This window comes from Agelaius tricolor, unplaced genomic scaffold (assembly GCF_023055355.1).
Source record: "Agelaius tricolor isolate 1412-34295 unplaced genomic scaffold, bAgeTri1.0.p SCAF_8, whole genome shotgun sequence".
Classification (NCBI taxonomy): domain Eukaryota; kingdom Metazoa; phylum Chordata; class Aves; order Passeriformes; family Icteridae; genus Agelaius; species Agelaius tricolor.
In genome coordinates this window covers 14,538,463-14,554,938 of record NW_027269268.1, presented here as the reverse complement: position 1 = coordinate 14,554,938, position 16,476 = coordinate 14,538,463, and the positions used below count along the sequence as shown (strand labels likewise).

General features: G+C 43.1%; 1 protein-coding gene across 2 annotated transcripts in view; it reads right to left on the bottom strand.

Moving 5' to 3' along the window:
* The window catches only part of TNKS (tankyrase), a 128,392-nt gene extending 114,797 nt beyond the window's left edge, over positions 1-13,595 (bottom strand). Inside the window, exons 1-2 of one of the 2 annotated variants that reach the window (XM_071431680.1) lie at positions 13,019-13,595; positions 5,054-5,278 (exon numbers count right to left, since the gene is read on the bottom strand). In XM_071431680.1, the coding sequence (XP_071287781.1) occupies positions 5,054-5,278; positions 13,019-13,508 (715 nt within the window). In that variant the 5' untranslated portion in view covers positions 13,509-13,595. The remainder of the gene's footprint in view (positions 1-5,053; positions 5,279-13,018) is intronic. The other variant, XM_071431681.1, reaches the window with a different exon arrangement.
* Between the last annotated feature and the right edge of the window lie 2,881 nt (positions 13,596-16,476).

The window sequence follows — 16,476 nt, the reverse complement described above, 5'->3', positions numbered from 1 at the left end:
AAATTCTCTGGTCAAAAAGAGACAAATGCACCTTGACAGTACCATTAGAGATCACTTCATAGCACTGGAACAGTAAATTCATCATGCCACAGGATCTTTGCAGTAGATTTTATAACTAGCCTGAGGAAGCCAGTAAAAACACTACTTTCAAGTCACATTAAGTAATTCTAGGTGGATCCTTTCAACACTGCATGGACTAAAAGTGATTTTTAAAAACTTTTACAGCTTTGTACAGTGATGAAGGAGCTTTTCAGTAGATAGAATTTTTTATTTCCCTAAAATTACTACAGCATGTTTAGATCCATAAATCACAGCCTCACCACAGATATGCTGGTGTTTGCATATTTTGAAGGATGCCCTTAAAAACTAAACAGGTGTATGACACCTGAGATAATATTTAGCCTAGCAGTCCTATAGATATCAACACTTAATTGGAGATCCACATGGAAAAAAAAAAATCTCTGGAAGAACAGCTTCTGCAGAAACAAATGCACTGGAGGGCAAAGCAAACCCAGACAAACTGCATAAGCGCAGCTTCTGTAAGGTTATTTTTAGCCTAGTTTTTTTTAACAAGAAATAAAAACCAACTGTGCTACACAAATAGTTTTAAAGGAGCTGTTAGCACACAGGAACTACCTTGAACTATTCCCATGCAGTGCTCAGCAACCAGAAAACCAAACCAGAAAGAAAATTAGGTTACCCCATAAATCTACTTCGCCCATTTTTGGTGTCCATATCCTCCATACCAACTGCTCACCCCTAAAAAAAGTTGAGAGTGAAGGAAGGCAGGAGGCAGAAAAACCAGAATATTCAACAGGATGACTTAACAGAAGACTATGCTTTTCAGCTTGGAAAAGAGACATTTATTGGAAGGAAAAAAAAAGATATCTATAAAATCATAAAGGACATACAAACTGCAAACAGATATGACTGCTCACTAATTCTCACTAAATTCCTGAACAGCTTGCAATAAAAGTCACCAAGAAATCAAGAATAATCCCCTTTCCATAAAAAGGAAGGGTTGTTTTCTTTCAGCAAGACTTTTAAACCACAAAATTCTCTTGCCACAGAACACCTTCAAAGCCAAAAGTATTACAGCATTTAAGAAGTGAATTAGAGCTTTCAGGAATTTTGTACACAAATCGCTATGCAACACAGTTCAAATGCAGGCTCTTTATCAAGTTCCTAAATTGCTGACTGCCATGGGAAAGAAGGATACATTCAAGGATTTTACAGTCTGAGATCATGAGCTTCATTTCTGGAAAAAAAAAAAAGATATATGAGGATCTTCACGTGAAAGTCTATGCTGCAGTCAGACTGAAGAAACAGATAATTCCTTCTCCACAGCCCAACATGGAGAACAGTCACTACCCTGACGTCGCAGTATTCCTCCAAATGCACATTGCAGAGCTCACCACTCATCCACTATTCCAGGACAAAACACAACACTGAGATACAAAACCACTTTTCATTAGCTCTAGAAGCAGTTCAGACACTGAAAATGCATCTTCCTGACAGATAAACCAATTGTAGAAGTCATAAATACTGGAGGATGCTAACGATTGGTTCCAATGCTTCAATAAATTTAGTCCAAAAACTGATTACATAAAGCAAACAGTGTTTTCAAGAGTAATTACTTGGCAACTAAACAGATCTGCAGTGACTGAATACATTGCAAGAGATGGTCAGCAAACCAGCTGAGTACTGCTTACCAAGACCTTCCCCTCCAGAAGCAGAACACAAAAGTGACTGCCACCCAGGAGAGCCAATACTCCTGCCACACTCAGCACCCCTCTACACTGCCCTACAACTGCAATGTGCAATCAGTAAAACAGAACAAAAAGAACTCACATGAGCTATTTGCTGTCTTAGAGTTTCCTGGGTGCACAGCCTGGTGAGTTTTCATCAGTTCACATATACTTATTTCTACACAAGCTTCCTCCAGTGGCAGGGTTTGTACCTATTACTCTAAACTCAGCACAAAAGCTGAGCACCTACCATAACTTGAGCACAAATATAGACACTCCATTCCAACACTTGTGCTAGACATAAGAGTATTCTACTGCTGGAGTCACTACGTGTCTTTTGCTGGTCTTCCTACTAGGCTTCAATGTCTGAGATTTTTCTCCGAAAAATCATTATTCATGAATGTGCTGCATCTCCACACTCTGTCCAGTTATCACTTTTTCTCTTATTGACATGTAAAGTGACCAAAAAAAGCGTTCTATGCTATATGTGATGCAGAAAATATGCAGACTGGGGTGGCAAAGAAGAAGCAAAGGAGAGAAGGTAAAATGGAAAATTCTCACTCATCATTTGGAAGAAGATGCCAAGAGTAGGTAGCCAAAAATGAGGTTAGATGACTAATTTCTACACAGTCTATCACTTTTCAAACAGATATCCAAATTCAGCAAAAAATTCCAGGTTATGTCAGAATTTCCTGTTCTACAAACAATGCTTTTTTAAAAGCACACCCTGCTTGTTTAAAAAGAAGCACTCCAAGGATGTGTTCTCCGAATTTTATTTTTTTTTTAACAGACCAGTTTCTTTTATCATATCAGTTGCAACAGCATACACTAAAGGTGTAAACAGCAGTACTGTACAATGTAGTCCAAAAAGCTATTAAAATATTCCTAGTCAGAATTCATGCCCTGAATTCTGTCAAAAACATTGTTGCATTATCCCGATGTAAAACATGTTCCTTCAAAAGACTTTGAAATTAAAGCTGAAGACCTCAAAATATAAGTTTTATATAAAACTCCTAGAAAGAAACAGGAATTTTTCTGAAGACAACAAAACACGCTTGCCCACTAGATATAAATTGCAAAATCTCTACAAACATGAAAGAAGAGACCTCTTTGTCTAAACTCATGTCCTACCAGTTTTATAGAATCAAGTAAATCCCAAAGTACTGTCATACTACAGTACATAATAATCTGGTGACCAGTGCCACTGCCTTTAGTAGGAACTCTCACCCTGACAAATGAAATATCTGACTGAAGTACAACAGACATGGATAACTGTAACTAAACTGAGCAGAACAGCATCACACTTGTTTGTTTAAAATAAATTATACAAAAACACCCCAAAATTCCTCCACAGCTACTTGCAAGCAGATTGGAGAAGAACTGCGTGTAGTGCTACAAGCCTGCTCACTGCTTCCAAGGAACTCTAAAACTGTTCCAGACGGCAGAAGGGCCTTGGGATTTGATCAGCAAGTACTACATGCTCAACATTTACATATACATGGATCATGCCCAAAGTCTAGCATCAACATTTAGAGTCACAGATCCACCCTGTGCAGAGAATATGGAATGAAGGTCTGTGTAACACAAGCCATACATTTAATCCTGTACTTCCTTCCACCAAGTCCACAACTTCTTGCTGAATTAAGAGCGAACTTTAAAGGTACCATCAGTTCCTTCTGATCAGTACCATCAGAAATTAAATATCTTCAATTTCTACCAGCACTACACATCAAATGGATGTATCACATAACCTGCCTCTTCATCTGACCTGCCCCAACTCCTCCAGAGTATCAAAGTCTTTAGACAAACCACCCAAAGCAACACTACCCATGCTGCCTTGCCCTGCCAAATCCTAAAACCTCTGTCACAACCAATCTATAAAGACAAAAGTGTGCTGCTGCATCCTTTACTGCTCTAATACAAGGTTTCAAAAACTGAAAAAGACAAATCTTTTCCAAAGCAAAAGATCAATTTTCTATTCAGCCTCTTAGTCTCAAACTTTCTTCCATTTAATTTGGATTTTCAGTCAGCAGTTCCCAAAATCAGGCTGACTCCAGCAGAAAACAGACCAAAGTAAATACTTCCTTTAAATCCCATACTAAACTCCAGTTAATGACTGGAATTAAACTTACTTTTCTATTCAACATTGTCATAGTACACTGTTACTGGAACCTACTATATCAATGGATCTCTTCCCATAAACTGCTGCATAATCAACTAGATTCAATTTCTATAGAATATTCTCCATGTTTTACCTTGCATACACAGATGAAATCACATTGCTTGTAGAAACAAGAAACAGACTGAAAAATATATTCTGGTGTTTCCTCCAGTTTTCTTTCACTCAATTTCTGGTGTTTATTTTTAAGTAATGACTTAAATATTGCAAAAAAGCTAACACGATATTTTACTCTGTAAATTTTGTAGCTTTCTATGAAGGAATTCTATGTAATAGAACCTTCAGAAAAAAAAGACATTATCTGAAAGTGTCATAATTGTGTCTTGTTATCTGGATAACACATAGAACATATATTCATAATCTTAACTGAAGTACCTAAAAGTCAGGCTTTTCTTTACATGTTTGATTAAAAAGAAATGGTGAGCAGATAATTTTATTCAGGTGAGTAGAAGTTAAGAGTGTAAGTTCAAGAAACTGCTCTAAGCGTAAAAAAAATAGAAATAGAAGTTCCCATTTAGAAACAAAGTACTACTAAGTACAGGAAAAAACCACAGACGTTAAAGACATCCTGACTGAAAAGCTCTTTGTATGTTCTCAACAAATTTTAAACAGTTGAAGTGTTCAATTTTATTTGAAATTGCTCTGGCTCCAGGCTAAAAAACACATACTGAAGATAGATCACCACTGAACAATGAGGTCCTGTAAATTGTACTGGAAAGCTCCAAAGGACTGACTTGTTTCTCCATACTGCATGGAATGAAAGGTTACCATCTTCCAAACCACTACTACAACATATAGAGCAGCCAAAAAAACCAAAGACTTCACCTAATAAAGCTAGTTTTCCTGACAGCAACCAAGAAAGACAAACCTACATATTCCAGATTTTAAATACTGTAATTTAACAAACAAGACTTCATCCAATCTCTCCAGGATAGATTTTCTGATGTAAGTTCCGCAAACTTTACAGACAAGAAAAAGTTAAATTACTATCACTATACCTACCTGCTAGATTAAAAGTAGTTCACTTTTAAAACAAGCTTTCATCCCAAGTTCAGCACATAAACAATTAAAGCCTCACAAAACATAATCAGGTCAAATTTCAACCTAACAAGTGACAGACACTTACCAATACAGACATCTATTTTGCCCTTGATAGCAGCCTCATGCAAAGGAGTGTAGTTCCAGTTGTCCCTAGCGTTTGGGTCAGCCCCCTGACACAGCAGCAGGCTGACCACCTCTGCGTGGCCAAAGGAGCAGGCGTTGTGCAGGGGTATCAGTCCTCCGTCGTCGCGGGCATGAACATTGGCTCCTGTCTGCAGCAAGTGCTCTACAACATCCTTCCTTCCAAAACCTGCAACAGAACATACTTCTGTTCATTTGTCTGGCAAAACAAGGTGATTTAGTACCTAAAACCATTCACTCTTAGTTCACTGTACATTATTCATGTTCCTCGTCTACTTCTTGGTAATTTCACCGTAAAGTCAGTCTGTTCACCTGCTCAAACAACAGCTGGACCATTCACTTACAGTCATGACAGAACACAACTGTGTTGTACCAGAGCCTGCCACTCCATCTCATTAAGACATTCTACCAAGGCTGAGCATGCTGAATGATGAGAGGGATGCAAGGAAAGCAACAGAAGCATCAGTTGTACCCTCTGTTACGTATGCCCACCAGGGTTTCCACTTTAAACCTTCCTTCAGTTAGTCAAAAGCTTTCACATGGTATTAGTTAAGACACAATTCTTTGCCAAATTTTTAGAAAGTTTGGTAAAAAACTGGCTTCCCTGAAGAGCTGGAAGAATGCTTTCCCTGGTGAGTAAATGCATCAACCAGTCAGTTTGATCAGTTTAAGTCCAGCTGAACTGTTTCACCCATCACCCAATTAATGACACTTTATCTCAACATAGCAAGAACTCCTCCAAATGCCAATTCCAATCTCTGTAAAGCTGCTATGTGCACAGTTTGACTTATGACATGGAAGACTTAGGATTCTCCTTAGGTATTTTTCCTCCTCCTTTCACCTCCTTGATTTAGGAACAAGACTCCAAAAGGAGTTAAATTTTACAGAAGTGTATAATCACAGGTTAAGCACACCTGTAGGTATCACCAGGATCTTAAGCAAAGCTGGAAAGATGCTCTTATTAAATGCAATCCCACTTGTTAGAGCACTAAACACAGTTTATATGGGAGTAGAAGCTCTTAGGGTAGAGGAGCACTCTTAGAGACATGATCTTTTCAAAACTGTTTTATGCTATAAGTAAAAACGGGGAAAAAAGTCCAAGCTAAGTCATTGTGTGTCACTGCTTTATTACAACACACACCAGGATCAGACCTTTTCCCTAAGACTTTCCCAAGCACTTCTCCCACTTCAGACAGAAAAAAATTAAACTGAGTGATTTAACTAAGTAAACTGAAAAGCCTTCAAGCTCAAAAAAAGTGCACATAGCGCAGTATTACTGAAGGTGTAAGATTTTGCATTTATATCCTCTTGTAAATTCCCTCCAAAAAATTTTAAATGGGAAGGGGACATATTGCACAAAGTATGAGAAGATAATTCAAGAGAACAATTTACTAGTCACATAGAAGATAATTCAAGAGAACAAGTTACTAGTCACAAAGAAAGCAAACTTTCTACTAAATAATACACTTGTGACACAGTTTATGTACCACAAATGCTGCCAAAAACATAAAAGAAAAAATTTCAAAGTCAAGGCCAGTAATTTATCAATTTTGGGTTTTTTTTTTAACACAAAGTGTGCATTTTGCAGGCTCTGAGGCTCTTAGACTGCCAGAATGTTTCTTAATTGACTACACAATTTGCATTCTTCATTGTATCCATATGAATCCAGCTGAAAATTATTAACCCCATTTTAAGTGGCAGAAGGCAGAACTGAACAGCACCGTGGCTTTACAAACAGCTGTGTGAGGTCAGACATCTCTCCTATGACAAGGACATAGGGGACACCTGCAACAAGTTGAGTCAGAGTAGTTTCAGAGTGATGTCTCAAGCAAAGCTTTCCAGAGCAATGTAATCTAATTTGCTCTACATTGCAGCACAGGTGGAGTGCTTGATTCAGGTGTCTCTGCACAGAGTGGAAGTTTGTCGTAAGTTACCAACTATCTCTTGCCATGTCCTGGCTCTCCCTCAAGTAACACTCAGTCACTACTTAGATCAGCTCTGCCTCTGAAGTTGCTTGTCTTACTCATATATGTCAAAGCAGCTTGTATTTTTATGATTAACAGCTTGCTAGCTGACAAACCAACTTGATCAGCTCTCAAACTCTGACCACTGGCTACTTCCCAACCCAAGTGAGATCCCTTTGCCTTCAGGATTAAAGCTGTATACTCCAGAAATTTTCTAGAGCATAGCTATTTATGCTAGCCTTCACAAAGTGATTAGACTTCCAACAGTTATTACTAGTGATATCAAAGGCATGCTTAGAAAAAAACTGCTTTCCCCCAACAGCTTTTTGCCATTACTAGACACATAAGCAGAAAGAAAAGAAGCTCTATCACTGAAGCTTTAACAAGTCACCTTAAATCAGGTTTCTCCAAGCCTGAGCTTTGGTGATACCAAGAACATTCCACTCTGTGATCCCAGTTCCATAACTTCCAAAAGCCCCTCCTGGAAGCTTCTACCTCTTCTTGGTACAGAAGTGGGTATTAAGCCACAGTTCAGCAATTATTAGTAGTACTCTCTAGATCCCTGGATAAAACACTAGAAAGAGAACACCTGTAAACCTAAAATAATGTGTTGCACAAGAATGTGAGGAGCTAACTTCCTGATCAAAAAAAAGTTTAATTTCCCCTTAAATGGGTGTGGAACTGGTCAAGCTTATGACTGTGGCTATATGAAGGAATTGAGTAGGACTCAGCTTATTTCTACCAGGTCCATCCACCTAGTCACTTCTGACAGAGGTGCTATTATTAATGATTTACCTGCAAGGACTAGGTCTAAAGACATATGAACCAAGGTGTCAGCAGGAAATACAAATGTATCCTTTTATAGGGCTCCATGTTGTTTAAGAAGGGAAAAAGCACATCTGCTCCCAAGCTGGCTCTAGGAATAAGCATAGATTTCAGACAAATGCTCACAGGAGTCCTCCCCATCCAGGTATATTAATGGTAGAAAAGTCACAGAAAATCAGCTTTGGTATGTGAGCGCTCTGCATGGAGGATGACACACACAGAATTGTGAACGCATCACTGTCAGCCTGCTTCAAACATAATGGACCAACACAGGCACTTCAACTCACACACCACAGAATGATGCACAGGATATATCTTAGGCTGAGAAGTAAAGGCACACCACATCCCATACAAACTGTACCTAAAAGTGACACCTCATCACAGACTAAAATCTCCCAACTATTAAAAAAGTCAATAGCCTTCCCAACAGGAAAAAATAAATCTACCTCTCATATACACACAGAAAAACCAAATCATTTCATTATGCCAGCAAAAGACATATTTTATCAACTGTGTGTGTGTCAACACCACCATCAAATGCAGAATTGTTGGGCCAGTTTACAAGAACAGTAAACACTGTCCTTACAAGTATTTTCAGCTACTGAGAGGCATATAGTACAGTAAAGATGTTCCTATTTTGGTGAAATAAACAATGACAGTTAAGATCTTTCTCTAAGGAAAAGAGGTAACATTTAGATCAAAGGAATGCAGTCTAAAGACAAGTGAGTGAAAAAGTTTGTCTTACTTAACCCAGTTTGAAGAACTAAGTTCTGCTAAGTAGAACACAGAATATTCCAGTGAAGAGGGTGCAAAGTACAAGAGAAAACAAGTTACTTCCAGCACAAGTTAACAGCTCAATAATTTAATGAACTCCTCAGCACAGGATTGTTGTCAACTTACTGCAACAGTGACATGCCTTCTCAGTGATTTCTCAGGGGCAGCTCCTCACAGCACTGACTCCTTCTTCTTCAGAAAGCAAACTCCAGCCCTCTGCAGCACGCAAACCAACAAACTCCAGCTCTTTTGTAGTACTTGTCTTCTTACTGGACACAGCTGTGGTCTACTAAGGGCAGGCCTGTTCCTTATCTTTGGTGATTGGTACAGCTGCAACTCCTCAGGTGTGAGATTACCTTCTGTACTATTCTCTTACATTCTATCCCTCCACACAGGATGACCCTCTAATAACATTTAAAAACTGTGTTTTGTTCAGACAATTACTAAGCTACAAACTCCAAATAGAGTACTCAGAGAAGTATCATATCAAGAGGGTAAGAGTGTAACTCTTCCCTAGGTATCTGCTTTTGGCTACCAGTATGGATAAAAAGTTAAGCCAAACATACCTTTGTTCATGCTTAGCACAGATGCTTTTTAATTTTTTTTAGCAAGATAGTTTTTATTGAAAAAAAATGAATGTAAAAGCTATGTATACATTAATACCTCTACTTAATTTTTTTTTTTTTTTGGTACATGTCTTAAAGTCACTCAATCACTTTCAAGTCTTTAAAACCTGGGTTTTGGGTGCTGCTGGACAATATCCAAAGCCTGCACTGGTACCAGAGACACAAATATCCTGCAATCCATACAGCAGCTGAGACAGAACTGAGTTTTCCTCTGTCTAAGCAATGAGGATGAAAGGAAAATTATGCTTTGCTCAACTCTCAGGGCCTCTCGCTGGTCAGAGTGACCCCAAGAAAAGTTCGAAAGTCTCATTTCCCAGCCCAGTGCTCAAAGAAGGAGTCAGAGCTCTTCAATTCTCGGTCTCAAGGTTGTTTATTGTATCTTATCTATAAAATATTTTCTCCTGTCCAGCTGAGATCTGCTCAGCAAGACAGTCAAGGCACTCTGCCTGCCCCCGGAGCAGTGTTATGTCTTTATACTAAAAATTAGGTATACATGTTTACAATTACTTTCCAATACCCATCACCTATGTTAGACAGTGAGCTTCTACTCTAAACCAATGTAAAAGTGCCAACATCACAGCAGAAGACGGAGGCCAAGAAGAAGAAAGGCTGGACATGCTCAGATTCCTCCATCTTGCCCCCTGAACCCCCATGCTAAAAGCCCCAAAGTCTACTTTTTCACCCCATGATAAATCCACTATCATTCTACTCAAACTGTCATGGCTTGCAGATCTTCATCTAAGGTCGGTAACTTGCTCCACAGGTCATAATCAAAACCACAGGCATCTTGGGCTCTGTGCCAGGGTCTCTGAGCCCCCTGGCAGGGGTCTTGGCTGCTCAGGACAGCCAGAGGGATGTCCTGGGTTCTGACACTCAACCTCTTCCCGCCTGCAAGAGAGTCCTCTATAACTGTGATATCCCCTCGGTATTAATTTCCCCCTTATTAATAGCTAACCAAAGCACGTCACATTTATTCAGCACACTACTTGACACTTCAACACAGAGCTGAAGAACCACCTCCCCTTTATTCAGTTCAATTGGCACTTCAGGTATCCCATACAGAGAAAATGTGGATAAAACTGTTGCTCCAGTTTGATGTGGCCATGTACAATTTATCTGGAAGTGAATAATGGACAGGAGACCCCAGCTCCTAGAAACAGATTCAGACCTATCCCCAGCTTTTTAAATAACTGGTAACAGATTTAATCCTTTGTCTTACCTCCAGCTTACACCTATGCCAAGGATTCTGAGTCCCCTCTCAGAAGTCCCTCTTTTTATAGTCCTGCCACAAGAAAGGACGTAAAGGTGATTTTCAAATCAGAAACCTTACATAGCTTAAGAAAACCCAAACTTAGTACTTTTTACAAGGAACTATAACTGGGGAAGTTATCCTTCCCTATTACAGTAAAAGAATTTAACCGCCTGGCATTGCTGCCAAGATAGACATCTGAAAAAACAGCTGAGAAGTCAAGTAGCCAGTGGGAGGGGGAAGGAAAAAAAATAAATATAATTCAGTCCCAAAAATGGGAAATGAAAAAGAAATTAGAAGAAGAATTTCTCTTTCACAAATCACAACATCAGAAGTGAAATTCTATTCATCTAAGAGTTTAGCTTCAAGAAGTTTGAAAAAACAAGTTTAAAACACAATATCCTGCATTCTCATCTACCCATTCCCCTACTGAGGGCCATACAATTCTCACCTAGGTATGGCTCACAAACATGGGCTATTATCCAAAAAACAGCTTCTTAGACACAGCAGACTATTATGCTCATAAGCAAACAGGTTTTATTTTACCTTTGGCCCACAAAGGAGATCAAATCAACACACTGCCTCACTGGCAGGTATACACTGCTTAAGATCAGCTGCATTCAAACAACATGCTTGCTTACAGGCCTTTCCAAAATGCAGGATCTCAAGATGTATGTAATAAGAAATCTGCCTAATGCTCTTACATGTCCAATCCACTGGCACCAGACAAGCAGCAATTTTAGATAAAGTAGGTATGGTATCTAAGGAAAGTCTTTTAATCTAGAAAAATAGATATGGGAATTTGTTAGATACAAGAACTTCATCTGCTCTTTTCCTCATGCTACAACAAACCACGTTCCACTGCTATTGCAGTAACATCTTAATAACATCACCAACTTTCAAAACCTTACCCCCTCAAGTAAGTTTTGTCCATTTCTTCTCTAATCAGAGCAGATATTACCCACTGCAGCTTCAGGCAGATATTAGCCACTGCAGTTTGTACAGGCACTGAAGTTACAACCTGAGATCTCAGAGTTTTAGGGGAGGCAGCAAGATCTAACTTTAAGTCTGAATCCAAAATTAGCAGAGCAGACTGAAGCCTTCCAAAACATTAAGAACTTCATAAGCACACATGCAGTTGGTACCAGCATTATGTTCAGGGTTCATCAAAATTAAGTCCATCTCCATACCCCAGAAGTTTGCTGTTTTAAACTCCACTTGCTTAAGCCCTGTTTCGGCAGTAGAGCTCAGGGAGCAGAGAAGAAAGAAAAGTAAACAGCTCAGGACCAAAAGTTCCCTTAGGGGCATTGTCAAATGCCTCTTATACTTTGAAAATGAAAACAAACCCATACAATCTCAGGGTGTGTTATCTAACTGATAAATTGTACAGCACTATTCAGAGCGACAGGCAATGTTCATTTTGCTACTGATTTCAACAGTGATTTAGAGCCACATGCCAGCATTTAAACACTGATCACTCGATACAGACTTGTTAATTATCTTAATTTACATGTACCAGAGCACCACAAAGCTCAAACTAGATCTGTGCACTTCACTATGTAGGGTCCAGCTCTCTAACACTGTGGCACACTCAGAGAGCTCTCAGACTGACCACAGACCTAGCAATTGTACAAGCCCTGAGTAAGGAGTAATGATTTAAAAGACTTTCTTCATTTCACTTTTATCATGAATTTTGTGTGCCTTATGCCCGCAGTGAAGAATACACCTATAAGAAATATTCTTTTTATGAACTGCAGTTATCTGTTACTGCTGTATTTGCCAAAAGGTAATATTTACTTCCAGTTAGTCTACATTGCTGGACCTTATTGCTAAATTGCTTTTATAACACTAGCTCTGATCACAATGACATCTCTGCACAAAGAGGTGTATTCTTTCCTAGACACATCTGTAACTTCTACAAGTTCAGCTGTTCCACTTGATCCTTTTCCCCAGCCTACTCAGACCACAAGAGATGCAGACACCAACCAGCAATCATGCCAAAATGAAAGAAGTTACAAAGTACAAGGCATGAAAACTGATGCCCATGAAGTGCACGTGCATCACAGGAGTCCCCGAGCTGTTACAACACAGGTGAAGCCCTTAAAGTCAACTCTGTCCTGAACTCCAGTTTCTTGCTTCCTAAGTCCACTGCACAAGTTTGCAGCAGCCCATGGATATGAAACACAGAGATCACTGTCCATACTTTTAGATCTTACAGAGTCTTTACGCTCCCAGGATCTCCTCTCCCACTCGTCTCACCCAGAGAAGGGGATTTAACACCATCTCCCAACAGCCTGGAGCGAAACGCCGCCGGGGAAGAGAGTGTGCTCACACTCTTCCAGCTTAGGTTTGCCCACTCCCGAATCACCGGGGAGCTGGAGGCCCCCTGCCCGAAGCTATTCCGGGGGGAACCCTGCCTGTCCCGCTCGCTGTCACTGCCCCGGCCGGGCACGGGAGGCCCCGGTACCCACCGGCGGCGAAGTGGAGCGGCGTGGACTTGCGCCCCGCCATGTCCTTGGCGTTCACGTTGCCCGTGTCCACCAGGCGCTTCACGCGCGTCACGTCCCCATTCCTGCAGGCCTCCAGCAGCTCGCGGAACGCCCCGCTCGCCGCGCCCGGGCCCGCCGCTTCTGGACTCTCCGCCGCCGGGCTCGACGCCGCCGACGACGACGCGGACGAGGACGACGACGACGAGGAAGAGCCGCTGGAGCTGCTGCCCGAGCCCGGCGGCGGGGCCGGCGCGGCGGCGCCCGAACCCTCCGCGCACTCCGCGGCTGGGGGCCGGTCCGCGTCGGGGGGCGCCTCTCCCTCGGGGCCGGCCAGGCTGTGGCGCTGCGCGGCCGGTGCCAGGCTGGGACTGCGCGGCGGCGAGGCGGCGGTGGGCGGCGGGGAGGCCGGGCCGGGCGGCGGGTGGTGGTGGTGATGGTGGTGCTGGGAGCGACGCGGCGGCACCGCCGCCATCTTCGCGTCGCTCCGCCCCTCCCGGTCCCGTCACTGCGGCAACGGCGCCGCCCCGCCCGCGCTTCCGCCCGCCCGCCAACCCCGAGCACCGCGCACGGACGTGACGCCCGCGCGGGGCCCGCGGGGCGCGGCTGCAGCGGCCCCGGCACCGCCCCGCGCGGGGCCAGCCTGCCCCCTGCCGGCCGCGGCGGGCGGGGCGGGGCGGGGCCCGGGAGGGGCGGGCGGAGCCGCGGGCGGGGCCGAGCCCGGGTGGAGCGGGCGGAGCCCCGGGTGAGGCCGGCGCTGCACGGCGACCGCGTCACCTCCGCGGCTGCCGGTGCCGGGAGACGGGCGGGATGGCGGCTCCTCCGGCGTGACCCCGGAGGGGAGGGCGAGGGGCGGCGTTCCCCTGCGGAGCCCGCTGTAGGGGCGAGGCAGCCTTCTTCCGCCTGCGCGGCACGGTCCGACGGCGACACCAGAATGTGGGCAGCTGCTCCTTCACAGCCGCCGTTCGTGTCCGAACTCTAGAATGTCTTTGCAAGCTAATTGTAACGCCCCATTGTCAGACCCAAGCTTTGCGAGGTACTTAAGAGGCATCGGTGCGAATTGTTCAGCTTTCCACAGTTTGTTTCACCATCCAGGTGCTTTTGTGGCATCAGTGACAAACAAATCACATTCCTTTACTGGTCACCCCAGCGGTGGGTGGGTTACCCGGTCCCCAGGGGTAGCCAGTGCTTGGCCTGGCGCTCACCTCCCCTCCCCTGCAGGCGATCCAGCCGGCAGCGGGGCTCCATAGAATCACAGAATCGTACAATGTTATGGGCTTGAAACGGACCTTGAAGATCATCTAGTCCCGATATCCCCTGCCACAGGCAGGGAACACCTTCCTCTAGACCAGGCCGTTCAAGGCTTTATCCAACCTGGCTTTGAACACTGCTTCGTTCCAGTACAGCTCCTTTCCTAAAGCCAGGAAACGATGGAGTGAAACCAGCAGAGGAAGCTGATGGGGAAACCTAAGTGGAGCCTGGCAGTTCTTTAAAAGTTGATTAGCTAAACTGAAAGGCCACTTCTTCACTCATTCCAGAGAGGAAAGCAGCACTGGCGCAGAGCCCATTGGGCAGAGCAAGGCAGTCACTAAAAAGCTACATGGAGCCAATGGTGGAGAGAGGCCAAGTGGGGAACACTCCATCGGCTCAGAAACAACAGAGTGTAGAGAGGTGGAACAGGAAGCTGGGGCAGCCAGGCAGAAGGTTACCCAGGGTAACCAGTGCTAAAAGGTAAGGAAGAGAAATCTAGGGAAATCAGGGACCAAAACATGCCCTCTGTAAGAATGAGCAGATCTGAACAACATAAGCAGAAGCATTTAAATAAGGATTTTGGTTTGGATTTGGAAAACAGAAGAAAGCTGAGATCACAGTTCTCCTGGCTTTCTGATATCTAGGGAGGATATAAACACCAATTACAGTTTAAGTCAGAAAGCTCCAATAGCTATTACTGAGAGATCACTTACCTTAACTTTAATCTGTGAGAAAAGGGATATTCCATCGACAGGAATAATATCAACAGCAACAATTTCTGGAAAATTCTCAGTGCACCTGGTGGGGCAGCAGCCACAGGTTAGATAATGGGAAGAGTCATGAGGAATTCCTGTTAAAAGGATGAATATGGCCAAGGTTAGCCAGCCTCATCCTAGCAAATAGATCTGCCTTAGCTGTTTGGTAGCAAAAGGGTTTTAGGAAGAGTTTGCATAGCACCATGTGATGGATGTGCTGAAGAAGCACTGACAGGTCTAGTGATGGGAGCACGGAAAATAGGAACTCAGAAGAAATTGGGATCTGGTCTAGTGCTACAAAGTACCTTCCTGCTGGTGATGAGAAGGGAGGCATTAAATCAGCCCCCATGACTAGTGGAGAAGTAATGAAGATCCATTTGAAAGTGCCCAGCTCAGTTCTTGTTTGTGCCATGACTTAGAAGGCATGGGCCTTGACCAGGCACTGAGAGAGCTCAGCAAGACTTCCCTGGCACTTAATCTGTACAGCTGCTTCTTCATAGCTGTCTGTCATTTCAAAATTCCAAAAGGAATTTTGAAAGCTAATTGCAACATCACCCTTTGTCAGAACCAAGCTTTGTAAGATATTTAAGAGGCCAGAGCAACAGTATGCACTTGTTCAGCTCACCACTGGCTTCCCACAGTTTATATGTCACCCTCCAATTGCTCTAATGGCATCAGTGGCAGAAAACCTCATATTCCTTTGCTCTCTCTCTATTTTCCATAAACCAAGACATCACTTTTATGAAATGTATTGGTATGCAAACATTTATTCTACTTCCTGAACGAATTCTAAAAGTACAAGTAATATCTTTTAAAATTGGGGATCCATGGTGGCCTTAAAATTTAATTGTTTGTTGTAGGATTGAGTAGGGAATGCTATACTCTGCGTCAGCCTTCAAAAGAAGGCCATTGATGGGTAAAAAACAGGACATGAGCCAGCAATGTTCACTTGCAGCCCAGAAAGCCAGTTGTGTACTGGGCTGCATGAAATGAAGCACGGCCAGCAGGTCAAGGGACATTCTTCCCCTTTAATGCTCTCCTGTGAGACCCCACCTGGAGTACTATATCCATCTCTGGGGCCCTCTAGACCTGTTGAAGCAGGTCCAGACAAGGGCTACAAAGATGAGCAGAGGGCTGAAGCACCTCTCCTATTAAGAGAGACTGAGAGAGCTGGGTTGTTCAGCCTGGAGATGAGAAGCCTCCAGGGAGACCTCATTGTATCCTTCCAGTCCTTAAAGTGGGTTTATAAGAAAAAGGGCAGAAGGACTTTTATGCAGGCAGGTAGTGACAGAACAAGGTGGAACAGTTTTAAACTAAAAGAGGAGAGATTTATATTAGATGTTAGGAAGAAATTCTTTACCATGAGGGTGGTGAGGCACTGGAACAGGTTGCCCAGAGGAGTTATGGATGCCCCACCTCCAGAAGTGTTCAAGGCCA